The sequence below is a fragment of the Pelmatolapia mariae genome, linkage group LG13 (assembly GCF_036321145.2).
Source record: "Pelmatolapia mariae isolate MD_Pm_ZW linkage group LG13, Pm_UMD_F_2, whole genome shotgun sequence".
In the NCBI taxonomy this organism is placed as follows: Eukaryota; Metazoa; Chordata; class Actinopteri; order Cichliformes; family Cichlidae; genus Pelmatolapia; species Pelmatolapia mariae.
This window is the reverse complement of record NC_086238.1, coordinates 27,863,190-27,876,876: the sequence shown is the minus strand read 5'-3', so window position 1 is coordinate 27,876,876 and position 13,687 is coordinate 27,863,190. Positions and strand designations below refer to the sequence as shown.

Below are 13,687 nucleotides of genomic sequence, written 5' to 3'. Positions count from 1 at the left end.
ATAGTGAATGAAAAAAAGTATAAAAAGCTGCTGTGGTTTTAACGTTCCAAGAGAGGTAATGCACATAATGCAGAGACGAGCGCACGGAGGATATCCAAATTCTAGGAAGGCAGCCTGCTGCTGTACACAGGCGGATTCTTCTCAGTCATAGTTCTTAACAACTGGACTGTTTTCTCAAACCACACAAAGAGTGCTGAGAAAGAAAAGAAAGAGGAAAAAAAATGGTTTCCCTTCCTAAATTTCTATATTTATTTTTAAACTTACCTATTTTTTTGAATAAGCAATTTTTTAAAGTGATCGACTCAGTAGTATTACCATTTGCTTGGGGCTTTAAAACTCACAGGATATCAAAAGTTCATCTATGTAAGTCTAAACCTAAGGGTGGATTTGCTCTGCCACTGTTTCAGTTTTATTATTGGGCTGCAAATGCTAGAACTCTTGCTTACTGGCAGGAAGGGTACAAAAAGGTCATGTCTGCCGATACCCCCCCGTGGGTGGTCATAGAGAGTGGTGGGGTTGAGAATAGTTCCCTCCCTGCTCTTCTTTTTTCGTCCTCTAATCCACGAACCAAGGTCAATAATTTTATAGTTTCGAACTGTGTTAAAATCTTTAGTCAGATCAAAAAAGGCTGTGCTCTACCAGACACTTCGATTCATACTCCAATATATTGTAATCATGCATTTCCACCCTCATGTTTAGACGCCTCGTTTGAGGTCTGGACACAGAAAGGTATTATTACTCTCAAAGACTTATATATTGACAGGCAGTTTGCATCATTTACTCAGTTGCAGAACAAGTTCTCTCTCCCTGCGTCACATTTTTTTCATTATTTACAGATAAGAAACTATCGCTCGTCAGAGTATCCTTAATTTTCCATCTCTTCCGGAAGAGGGGTCAATTTTTACAGTCCTTCTGAGTTCCCCGGATTCTAAAAAGTTGGTTTCTGGTTTTGTGAAAGCTTTTTCTGAGTATTTAAATCTTAAATCTGACTTTTTGAAGATGGCATGGGAGGAGGAGCTTGGTTTGCAAATTGGAGATGAGGTGTGGGAGAGGAGTCTGTGTAGGATCCATTCTTGCTCTATAAATGCAAGGCATCAGTTAATTCAATTCAAAGTGCTTCACAGACTTCATTATTCAAAAACTAAACTGCACAGGATTTTTCCTTCTATTAGTCCAATATGTGATCGTTGTAAAACTTGGAGAAGGCTCTCTCACTCATTTATTTTGCACTTGTCCCAAATTGCATAACTATTGGTTGGACATTTTTAAATGTTTTTCTGATATCTATAATTGCACATTACAGCCGGACCCAATAATTGCATTGTTTGGATCTTCCTCTTCCCTTTTACACCTCAGCTCTGCGGCACAAACTACAGTTTTGTTCGGAATGGTAATTGCTAAGAAAATTATCTTGACTATCTGGAAGTCGGATATTGTACCTCAATTCAAAATGTGGCTGACAGAACTGACTGCTTTACTGCATATGGAGAGAATTAGGTACACATTAGCTGACAAACTTAGTAATTTCTTTGATGTGTGGCAGCCATTTTTAGACCATGTATTAAAACAAAGTCCTGTTTGATCGATCACCAATAACTCAGCTTACCACCTTAGCGTTTTATTTCTGTTTATTGTCAGTGTTGAAGTAGTATTTTTGTCGTTGCAGTGTAATCTTTTGCCTTATTTGTGTGTTTTTGCCCTTGCTGTTGTGTTGTCTGTTTTTGTTTTTTTTGGGTCTCTTTTTTGTCTTATATCAAAAACTCTCAATAAACATACTTAAAAAAAAAAAAAAAAAAAAGAGTATTTGTTCCAATCAATACACAAGTCTTCGTTAATGTCCTGGTGTCTGGGACTACTAGAGCTAGCGTTTTGACTTCTAGTTCAGCACCAAGAAAGTCTTTAAGAAAGGTGATTCCAATCTCAACATAACCCAGGTAAGGTACAAGCTGCCCATTGTCCCCTTCAACTTCCAAAAGGTCATGTAGTGGCTCTATCTGTTGCTCAGACAAATACTGGTCATAGTAGGACTTGGTGACAGTGGTCACTTGAGAACCCGTGTCAAGGAGACAGCTGCACACCTTACCTTTGATCGTGACTTGACCTGTACTCTTTGTGCCTATGAGCCTCTTAGGTAGTCTGAAAGGTTGTTCTCCAACATGGGATTGTCTCAAAGTGGCCTGTGCTCTTGGTTTAGTTTGTCTTCCAGATTTAGCGGGACAATGTTGACCTGCTTCAGTCCCAGTTTGCCCCACAACTGAGACTGTGTCTAAAAATCCTGGTCAGCAGATGGAGTGTTTTGCATCTCCCAAATGCTAGGCTTCTCTCTCAATTGCTTCCTATTATCAGCGACAAGAGTGGGGTCTGGGTCATTACTGCAACTTGCTGAGATGTGGCCATCCTGACCACACTTGAAGCAGTACCATGGTTTTGGCTGGGTGCTCTGCTGCAAGTTGGCAGGTTTCGCACGTGTGACCTTGATGTTAGGTGTTGCCATAGCCGTCTCACGTAAATCACACTCAGCTTTGCCCTTGGGCTTCGAGCTTTTCTTCTGTTTCTTTGCCATCAAGTTAGTAAATTGACTCTGTAGGGATGCAACTTGCTTCCTCAGATCTGTCAATGGGTCAGAATCAGATTGAGTCACTGTCTGTAGCTCACTACAGGTGCAGGTCTTTTGACAGTGTGCCACAACCCGCTGCCGGGTTGAGCCAAGGTGTTTCTTCATCCGTGTGGCTTTAGCTGCAAGTCTATCTTCTTCTGTTCGGAACATTAATAGAAGTTCTGAGAATGTTGGAGGTTGGCTTTTCTTGTTTTCAAGATTAAGATCTGAGAGCAAGGTGTGGTCTCAACATCCACGACAAAACTGCTTGAGAATGTGTGTATCTGCATCCTCAGCAGAGACTCCTCCCCTCTTCAGAGTGAAGTTCAATGCGCCCTGAATGGTAAATGGACTGATTCTTATATAGCGCTTTTCTACTCTCACGGAGTACTCAAAGCGCTCTATACAACATGCCTCATTCACCCAATCACACCCATTCTCACAAGCACTTTATCTATACGTAGTGCTTTCTAACAACATTCATACACATTCATACTCCGATGGATGCATCGGAGAGCAAGTTCAGGTTAGTATCTTGCCCAAGGATACTTGACATGCAGACTGGAGGAGCCAGGGATTGAACCACCAACCTTCTGATCAGTAGGTGACCAGCTCTACCTCCTGAGCCACAGCCTGAAGACGGCAGAGCTACGCAGAGGCCTTTTCACCAGGATCCTGAAGAGTGTTCATGAATGGGGCAAAAAGCTCCTCTCCGTCTTCCACTGTTCCAAAAGCTGCATCCAGCAACTGAAGGTAAGTTTCAGGTGTAGCTTCTGGGCTCAGTCTGTTTACAATGTCAGCTGCAGGGGACAACAAACTCTCAAAGATCTTTCTAGATTTTTGAAGTTCAGACATGGCGGGGTCTTTCCTGAGAAGTTCGACATGTGAACGCCATGTGTCATAATCTGTCTCACCGCTGGGTCTGGGGATCCTGCCAGAGAATGAGTGGAGTCTCATTGGAGAATATGAATGTGCAATCAAGTCATCTTTCTTCACGATGTGTTCCACAATGACTTTCTGACTTTCAGGTGGGTTGAAACTGTTTGCCGCACTAAGTGGGCTCTTTTTGAAATCAACAGGTAAGTGTGGCTCCACACCACCTTGAATCAATCCTACCTATGGTGGATCTTCAGACAACTGCTGGCGTGCAATCTCAGAAGTTTCAAGAGAGGGGTGAAGCTGGTTCTCCCTGTTTAGATCATCAATTTGCATGGAGGAGAGCATACATTCATCATCGGTCTCTGAACTCCCAATGATTTCACTGATCTCTGTCATCATCGACTTCAGTACCTCTTCAAAACTTTTGCCACTCAGTTTTGCCACCTGCTTTATTTCATCTAAGTAGGATTTGGTAGCACTGCCACCCACCTTGGCAGTGTAAACGCTGGAGAGAACTCTTACATGGTATTTTACACCGGGCTTCCCTTCAATATGTGTATGGCAAAAGATCAGTTAAGGCATCAATGGAGTTACCACTTCGGTACTCAATGATCAGGTTTTATCAATGTTGTGAAAAAAGTTAAGGTTAGTAAGACATCAAGCACTGATTACTCGTAGAAAAGCACCAATAGGAGACAGAACAGGCCGCATGCTAAATAGAAGGTGTTATTATTCAGTCTGTACATCGAATAGAAGGCACTAACCACAAGGTTATCTTCAATGCATCTCTGTGTAAATGCGAACAAGGTGAGAAGATCCCCACTAACTGCATGTCTTTAGACTGTGGGAGGAAGCCGGAGAGAACATGCAAACTCCACACAAAGACCCCGGCCTGATAGGGTTAGGGTCCTGAGTTTGATACCCTAACCTGGAACTGAACTCAGGGCAGAGGAAGGGATGGGTGATGTTCATGTGTGCCCAGGTGTATGATGTGGCTCTTGGCGGTGACACAGTAAAAAATGTGGCTCTTTGTCTGTTACTGGTTGGCTGCCCCAGCCCTTGCCCTTCCTGTATTTTAGTAGTCTTTTTCCCCCGTCTCCTCTTCTCGTTTACATGTTTTCCCCTTGTGACCCATTCCTTCTGTCACGTGTGTTTTCCCCCCCAGCCATCATGTTCTGTTTGTGCTTAGTTATGTCCATGTCTCATCTCCAGTCCCCTTTTCCCTCTGTATGTATTTACAGTGTGCGTGTTCCTCGTTGGTTCGTCATGTTAAGTCTGCGTGTCTTATTCCGTCATGTGTCATGTATCATGTATCACTCCAAATCTCACTACCTTTAAATGATAACAACTGTTTGCTGAGTGTTATGTCTAAAAGGTATTGCACAATCGCCTCTAGTAGAGGATCAGGTTTGTTTTCCACTGATAATGGATTTTAACATGACTGACCAATGATTGTGGAGCACTCTCTTATGCCCTGGCTTCTGGTTTGAGCAGACCACTTTCCTCTGCCCTGGCTGGTGATGTCAGCAACCCATTCAGCTCTGGCCTGACTGGCCACCAGTAGGGCTGGGTTTCAATAATCGATTTTCTACTCAAAATCAATTAAATAAAGCGATATTGACATACTAAAATCCTAAATTGATTTTTAAATACAAATGTACTTTGCCAGAAGTGTCATAATTACAGATTAAAACTCAAAAAAACTTTTTCAGTAAGCACCAAACAGCTAAAACAGTAAATGATTCCTCAAAAAGACTTAAACACAAAGCACGGACCAGACGCTTCACTTTGGCCTTCTTCACTTCAGCTACATCAGGTAATGTTCATATGTCATTGTTTCCTTCTATTTTTGTTCTACTGCAGAATATTTTGAAGGTTTTCTGCTATAAAAAGCCAGGTCAGCAAAATCTTCTTCATATTTGTCAGGCCAGAGCTGAAATCGCCTGAAAGGGTACATGAGAGAGGCTTGATGACATCACCAGGCAGGGCAGAGGACACCGGCATGCTGACATCACCAGTGAGGCCAACGCATGCTCACATTAATGCACATACATCTGCACACATCCAGAGATAACGTCCCTGAAAGAAACCAAATTCCAAGAAATCCAAACATGGAATTTTTTGCACACACTTGTATGTCTGTGAAGGTTCTCAGTCATCCAGGTCATCGTAGTCTAAGGAGCTTGGAAAGAAAAGCGTCTGGACTTTTTTAAGTTGCTTGAAGACGTTTCACCTCTCATCCGAGAAGCTTCTTCAGTTCTACGGGTCAAATGGTGGAGAGTCCCAGATTTAAACCCAGTGGGAGTTTCCCCCCAAAGAGAGACAAAAGGAAGCCCTGATGATCCTCCACGTAATCACATGAGCCAAGGTGTGAAAATGGGTGTGGGTCACAATCAGCCAGGGTTTCGGGTGAGCTTATTGTGAAACCTGGCCCCACCCTATCATGTGATTTCCTGAGGTCAGATGGCCCAGGATGTGAGTGGCCGTTAAGGCGTCTGAAAGAAGACATTTCTGTCCACTGTGAGCGACCATCTTTGAACAGAGGCGGTGGTTTACGACACCAACTGTCTGCCATCTATAATCCAGTTTTGAGTTCCCTTCCCATACACTTGTGATTATGCACAGAGGTCCACCCTACCAGCCAACCTCAGACTCCACGCATGCTCATATTAATGCACATACATCAGGACACATCCAGAGATAACGTCCCCCAAAGAAACCAAATTCCATGAAATCCTAAGACGGAAATGTTTGCACACACTTTTGATTATGGATAGAGGTCCACCCTATGACCAAACCTGAGATCTCCACGCATGCACACATGAATGCACATCTGCACATATCCAGAGATTAAGTCCCCCAAAGAACCCAAAATCCAAGAAATTTAAACATGGAAATGGTTGCATACACTAGTGACTATGTGCAGAGTTCCACCCTAACAGCCAACCTCAGATCTCCACGCATGAACAAACTAAGGCACATAAGTCTGCACACATCCAGATATTAACAGATACACACACATGGCCACCCTTCATATTGGCGGACCTCCGCCAGGCCTCACTGCCCTCCCCTTCTCAGAGAAACCCTCAACAGAAGATTTGAGAAACACAAAACTTGTGAGATCTGAATGTTCTGGTGAGTCTCCATCTGTTACAGGTGGGTGCTGCCTGGACTGTCTCAAGACAGACCAGACCAGGTGCACCACAGACACTTCAAACCTCATCTCAGGACAAAAACTAAAAGAACAACATAAAAAAGGAGAAAACTTGCCTTAGAAACATGCAGGGTTAGAGGAGACGGCAGCCGTGTAGAGGTGAGCCTGTGTGAGTCTCTTTTCTTTTAGTGAACAACAGAAAAACAGAAAAAAGAAAGAAAACTTACCTTAAAAATCTGTAGGGTTGTTTTCTCTGAGACATGTTGGAATCTGTAAACAGTTACTCCGATTAATGGACTAAAAGTCATCGCTTCTTACCCATATTTATGGATTTAAGGATCAAAGGATCAAATTGGTGGTAAGATTCTAAATATATGTGATGTCATGATCCTGTTAAATAGTCCCAATTTCAAACCTCATGTGAGGGCAAAAACCACAAGAACAGCATAAAAAAGGAGAAAACGTACCTTAGAAACATGCCGGGATACAGGAGACGGCAGCACTGCAGAGGTGAGGACACGCATCTGTTTGAAATAAACAAAACAATAAGCACAGTTGTACAGACACATACACACACACACACACACTCCCAAAAACTAGCCAGCCCTAATGAGGAGGTGGCGACGCCCTCCAGGTGCGGGAAAGAAAGCAGGAAAAACCGGGAGCGGGCCGCCTCGCTCTTTACATTAATGGACCGGCCCAAAGAAATCCAAACACCGAAATGTTTGCACACACTTGTGATTATGCACAGAGGTCCACCCTACCAGCCAACCTCAGATCTCCATGCAGGCAGACATGAATGCACATACATTTACACACATCCAGAGATAAACTCCCCCAAAGAAATCCGAACATGGAAATTTTGCGCACACTGCACACACATTCAGAGTTCTGAATGTACTGGTGAGTCTCCACCTGTTACAGGTGGGTGCAACCTGGACTGTCTCAAGACAGACGAGACCAGATCCACCAAAGAAACTGCAGATGTGCATCTTTTTGAAATATATAACACAATAAACACAGTCGTGCAGACAGGCTGCGAAAGCCTAGCCAGCCCTCGTGATGGTGTGGCACCACCCCTCAGGCGTGTGAAAGAAAGCAGAAAAAACCCAGACTGGGCCGCCTGGCCACCCATTATAAAGGTGGACCTCCTCCGAAGAGAAACCCTTTATAGAAGAGTTGAGAAAGACAAAATTTGTGAGGTCTGAATGTTCTGGTGAGTCTCCACCTGCTGCAGGTGAGTGCAGCCTGGACTGTCTCGAGACAGACCAGATCAGCTGCACCACAGACACTTCATACCTCATCTCAGGAGAAAAACTGAAAGAGCAACATAAAAAAGGAGAAAACCGACCTCAGAAACATGACCAACATCTGTTTGATTAGACTAACAAATAATGGTTGGCCATTTTCAGGTCCTCGCCTAACCTTCAGTCGATGTTCGAGGTCATCGAAACGCTTAGGTTTTATATATCGACTTTCCTTGGACTGATAATCTGTCTCGTATTGAAATTGTTCTTTGGTCAGTTTTGCCTGTTGCAGAATTTCAGGGTCGCTCTTGTTGACTTTAATAGCCACGATCTGTCTGTTTGCTCTGTGAATTGGTTAGAAACAAAACTGAACTTGTTTTGGTTTCTGTCCTAAAATGTTCTCAAAACGTCTCGAAAGGGTTTGGGTTGGTGTCAGGTCAACGTCCGTTATGCCATAAAGTATAATAGGTGAGCGCTGGTATTTATGGGTTTTGGGATCAAAGCAAAGCTACCAGTCATACAGGATCAAAGCAAAGTTACCGCATCACAAGGGATCAAAGTGATTCTAATGTATGCGCAGGCGCACACACACATGTTTGTTTGTGTAATATTGTTCACACTGAATTTGACCGTAGGAAATTTAATATGAGTCAATCAAAGAAAATGTTAGTTTTGAAGAATTTTGAAATTACGAAACTGACAATTATGAGAATTGTTTTTTTTTCTTTTGCATAACATGTCGAGCTTTTCTGTATATAGTCATTTCGTACAAGAAATTGATGAAAATGTTCTATTTTATTTTAACAATCATCAACTTCATATGCAGGTTTCGTACGGGTGCTTGAAATCCTTGAACAATCTTGGATTTTAATATTGTAGTGCTTCTATTTGGGATTTTGTGCTTAAAACGTCTTGAAACTGTATTTCATTCACCACAAATAACTATCTGATTGAATAGTTTTCTTATCAGATAGAGAAATAAAAAGTCTAAAAGCAACATTTCTCTGCCTGGGCTGCCTTGTAGCTCTGCACGTCAGTCTGTTTCAATTTGTGACCCCCCACCCCCTCCCCGAACAGTCGGGGGTGAGTGCACTAACGTGCCTGGAGGCCGTTTTAATGAGTGTTTGCTGGAAAACCAAAAATACAAGAAGGATTTGTACGTTTTCACAATGGGGGAGTTTGCGTAAGTCCTAGTAAATCATTTTCTCGAGTGTGTACGTTACACATGCTAATTTTTAAAATCGTTTTTATTATTTTGCTAGCTAGCAAACTCGCGGGATAAATGATTGAAATGCACTCAGTGTGATGCAATACGGTGCCGCTATTATAACAGTTAGTTATTGCAGGGTAATTTATGGAATATGCTGTGAATTTAACCAAGATTACACAGCAGTAGCAGTAATGCGAGTTACTTCTCCAAAGTGAAAGCTTTAAACGTTAGCCCGATGCTTAACTAGCCAACTCAGGGCTTTCTGATTGAAGGCTAAAAGCGGCGTTGTCACCAAGTAAACAGAATATTGATTATATTTTTGTGTATTGCTGCAGTTTTTTCAAGTATTAACTTGGTGCTTTTGGCAACCTTAGGGGGAAATAATGGTAATATGACTGATCCATATGGACACAAAGAATATAGACTTTTTTGTGCTACCGAAGTTCCGTGGCTTTCATTCAAAATCTGTTTATCGTTAAACAACTTAAACATTATAATGGCTTCAAACTCACATTGAGGCCTGTGGGGCACTATCAGCCACTGAAACAGTAGACAAATGAATATTTCATACCTGAAGGCTGCCTGTTTATTTAAGGGAGATGAACAATACATTATAATTAGAATAGAATAATCCTTTAATTGTCCCACAAGGGGAAATTTGGTTGTAACAGCAGCAAAAAGACACATATACAAACAAACAGGACACAGAACAGAAACATACACAATTTTTCTTAAATATTTATTTAATTGTATATAATAATATCACAGATGATAGATTAAATAGGTTTTTGATAGATGCTTGTGCATTCTTAAAGTCTTATATGTTGAATTGAACTGAGTATGTCATCTGTTCAAAGCCTCTCCCAGTCAGTGCTGTTCTCTATGCCTGTCTTACTCTACATGATATTTTTTAACATCAGCATGCTAAAGGACTTGTTTGGAAGAGACTGCTATTTTATATGCTAAAATATGTTTTTCTTCTGGGCCAAGTTGGTGAAAACACTTTATTATCCTCTAATAGATTTTGTAAATGCTTGGTGATGGTAGTACCCAAAACTAGCTGCATCAGGTACTTCCCTGTGTATTTGGAGAGGATCAGAAGTCCCAGGAATAAAAAAAAGCCCCCAAAACAAAAACGGCAACTAATTATTTATCTGCACAGCCGTACAAGTGGCTGACTGCTAGTTTGGTCCTCTGAGGCCATTTCCTAGTCAGAGTGTCTCGCTAGATTTCTCTCTCTTCTGTTAATTGAGCGTTTTTTGTTTGTTTTGTTGCAGTTCTGGGTAATAAGTTAAATTAATAAAATAAATATTGTAATTGCATTTCTGTTTGTTCTGTACTTGCTAACTGTCAATTCAGAAGAAAATGTAGCTGCTGTCTTCCTGTTGCTGTTTGCCAACAAACTCAGTTCCTTTGCCCGATAATTTACTTTAAAAAAATGCCTACATGTATATTTATAAGCTGAGTTATTATATAGCTGAATAATTATATCTTTCAATTCATAACTAATAATGTTTTATTTTAAATTTGTGTCTGTGTCTTTTAGCTTCTTCTGCTTATTATTGTTATCCATCCATTTTCTTCTGCTTATCAAGGACTGGTTTACCCGGGCAGCAGCCTAAGCAGAGAAGCCCACATCTCCCTCTCCCCAGCCACCTCCTCCACTTCTTCTGGGATAACACCAAGACATCCTCAGGCCAGCTGAGAGATATAGCCTCTCCAGAGTGTCCTGGGTCTGCCCTGGGGCCTCTTTCTCCTTTTCTCATCAGCCTCTCTTCAACGTGAAGGAATAGCAGTTCTACTCTGAGCCCCTTTTGAGTAGCTGAACTCCTCAGCCTGTCTTTAAGGGAGAGGCAACACCCTTAGAGAAAGCTCATTTTTTTTCATCTGTCAGTCCTCTGCTCAGCTGTCCCCAAACTCCTAAACGAGACCCAGAGAAGATTAAACTCCTCCGCTTGATGCTGCAAGTCATTGTTTTTTCTTGTCTTTTTCTCAACATTTTCCGATAATTCTAAAAATATATGTACAACAGTTTGTTTGTACAGTCAGCATTTGTATATATACAGCAGTATTCTCAAACAAGCAATAGTGAACGCACCTGTGTGAGGCAAATTCCACAATCACAGTTCAATCAGTCCCCCCACCCTGACACTTTTTTCCGCTTTAAGTGAGGAAATGGAATTAAATCTGGACACATCTTTATCTTTTTTGGACATATCAACATATCTTTTTAAGGTTAAGAGAATATGGTCATCAGATTGGAGAAGCTGAACAATCAGAGCTGTGATAATGATATTTAAGGTGTGTTGACTGGTTCATAATGTCAGCTCATGTCAGAAAACATCCCATGCTAAAAGTTGCCACTAGCTGCTGGTTGATGGTGAATTTATTGTGTATTTTCCACAGTCTGTACAGATGAAGAGTAGCAGAGCTGGAGATGAGGCAGGAGGAAGTGTTGACTCAATTCAATTTCAGTTTATTTATATAGCGTTAATCACAACAACAGTCACCTCAAGACACTTTATACTGCAAGGTGGAGGCCCTATTGTAATACAGAGAAAACTAAATGATCAAAAAAAAACCTTTTGAGTGAGCACTTGGTGACTGTGGGAAGGAAAAACACCATTTTAACTGGAAGAAACTTCCAGCAGAACCAGGTATAGGGAGGGGCAGCCTCTGAGGACTGGTTGGGGTTGAGGGGAGGGAGAAAGGACAAAGGACACGCTGTGGAAGAGAGCCACTCTATGAGCTGTTCATTCAGTTTGTGGTTTAGCTTGACTCCATGACGTTTCGAACTAATGCTTTGCTCAATTAATGTTGCAATGAATTATGGGTGGATTTTACTGATATTCTAGCTTTATGTTGTCACCAAACAGATCTACAGATTTGGGATTAGCTACAGGCTCCTCCACCCCTGCTGGCTCTTCTGTCCTGCCCAGGATGGCGCCCCCGGTGCCCCCTCGTCAGGTCCAGCAGTCCTACCGTCCATCCAACAGCTCCTTCTCCCCTCTTACAGCCTCTATGGGAGCTCCATCTGTGGTGGCTACAGCCTGGGAGGATACAGACACACACCTCACCTTGAAGACGTCCCCCCCAGCAGGTTTGTGCAGCAGGTGGAAGAGATGGAACAGCAAGCACTTACATATTCACATGAGTACATTTTGTTGTTTTGAGAGGTGTACTCAACACAGGACAGTGGCTGCAGGTGCTAATTGTTTTGAGTTAAAGTAATTAAGGCTGCTGTTGTAAAGTTTGATAATAGAATCTGAACCTGGTAATGTTCAGGGCTGCAGTACACGTGTAAAGATGAGTCTGCTTGTATGACATCATATGTGCCTTTGTGTAACTCTGTGGCAAATAAATTGGGTACCATAGCTCCATATGCCATTAGTTACTTTACAAGTGTAAGGAAAAGCAGAAGGACTTGTTTTTGGTTAAGACCAGTTAAAATTATGAATGTCTTTCATTCAGTTTCCTTGCTTGGTTTAGACACTAACTGGGCGAGCGAGGAGGACGACCACGTGGTGGCCAGAGGAGAATATGACTTGACAGCTGCTTCTCAGGAGGAGCTTTCTATGCGAGCTGGAGAGATGCTCAACCTCGCTCCTAAAGGTGATGAGCTTTTTACTGGCTGCGGGACATTTGATTCTGAGTGCTTTGACCCAAAACCTTCTATTTTTGTTTTCCTTATCTTACAACTAACAGATGAGGGCTCTTCTTTTGTGTGAGCGTGCCCCATGTTTACATCTATCACAGTGTTTTCCTCTCCCTCGTGTTTAGAGCTACAGCCCCGTGTGCGTGGCTGGCTCCTGGCCAGTGTGGACGGTGAGACCACATGCTCGTCCCAGCCAACTACGTTAAGATCCTCAGCAAGAGAAGAGACCGCCGGGCCACAGATATGAGAGGCTCGCTCAGGCCCAGCAGGCAAACACGCAGGCACCCCAAACAACCTCGTCTGCACAAATACCCTAATCTGTGCCTCTCCTGCAGCCCATAAACGTACAGCATCTACCCACATCATGTACAGTACTTGAATGATCCATCTCGTCTTTCAGCTCAGTCTCGTCAGATTCATTAGGCTCAGCTGTGTCCCCCTCCTGTGTGCAGTTTCCTCGTTTCCCTCTGTGTGTATTTATAGTAGTGATGGCCAAACAAAGCTTTCTGAAGCATTGAAGCTTGTGTTGAAAAACGATTCATTACTGGAAGCTTTTTAACACAGTCCTCTCTGGTGACATCTGGTGGTCAAAAATATGAAGAGCAGCTTGAATCTACAAAAAAACTGAACTGCTTCATTATGATTGCCCACTCTACACAGTGGAATTCACAATTCACAATTGGACATCACTGATCACGTGACTGTGGCCAAACGAATCAAGCATCGACAGAGTGCTTCTGAAGTGGTGTGTTGGTGTTTTTTGACACACGCGCCGGAGCGTCAGCTTCAAGCGGGCCCTCACTAATTTATAGCATTTGTCCTCTTGTGTGTGTTACTGGTCCGTCTGTGCTCCTCCATGCTGTTTTTCCTGCTTGTCATCCTTTGTGTTTTAACTCCATTCCCTTGTGTCCAGGTTTGTTATTTGGTTCTCAGCTTTCCCAGTTTA

General features: G+C 42.5%; 1 protein-coding gene across 1 annotated transcript; it reads left to right on the top strand.

Annotated features, from left to right (window-relative positions):
• Positions 1 to 8,958: 8,958 nt before the first annotated feature.
• LOC134640083 (peroxisomal membrane protein PEX13-like) lies at positions 8,959 to 13,398 on the top strand. Its single transcript, XM_063491673.1, has 4 exons — positions 8,959 to 9,059; positions 11,963 to 12,186; positions 12,576 to 12,698; positions 12,867 to 13,398. The coding sequence occupies exons 1-4, from the start codon at positions 9,046 to 9,048 to the stop codon at positions 12,986 to 12,988; spliced, it is 483 nt and encodes a 160-aa protein (XP_063347743.1). The 5' UTR covers positions 8,959 to 9,045; the 3' UTR covers positions 12,989 to 13,398.
• The last annotated feature ends 289 nt before the right edge of the window (positions 13,399 to 13,687 follow it).

What these genes read in the sequence shown, in the direction of transcription:
- LOC134640083 (XM_063491673.1), top strand. An exon ending in GAAGACGTCCCCCCCAGCAG is followed by an intron (nt 12,187 to 12,575) that starts GTTTGTGCAGCA and finishes TGCTTGGTTTAG; the next exon opens with ACACTAACTGGGCGAGCGAG. An exon ending in GCTCAACCTCGCTCCTAAAG is followed by an intron (nt 12,699 to 12,866) that starts GTGATGAGCTTT and finishes CCTCGTGTTTAG; the next exon opens with AGCTACAGCCCCGTGTGCGT.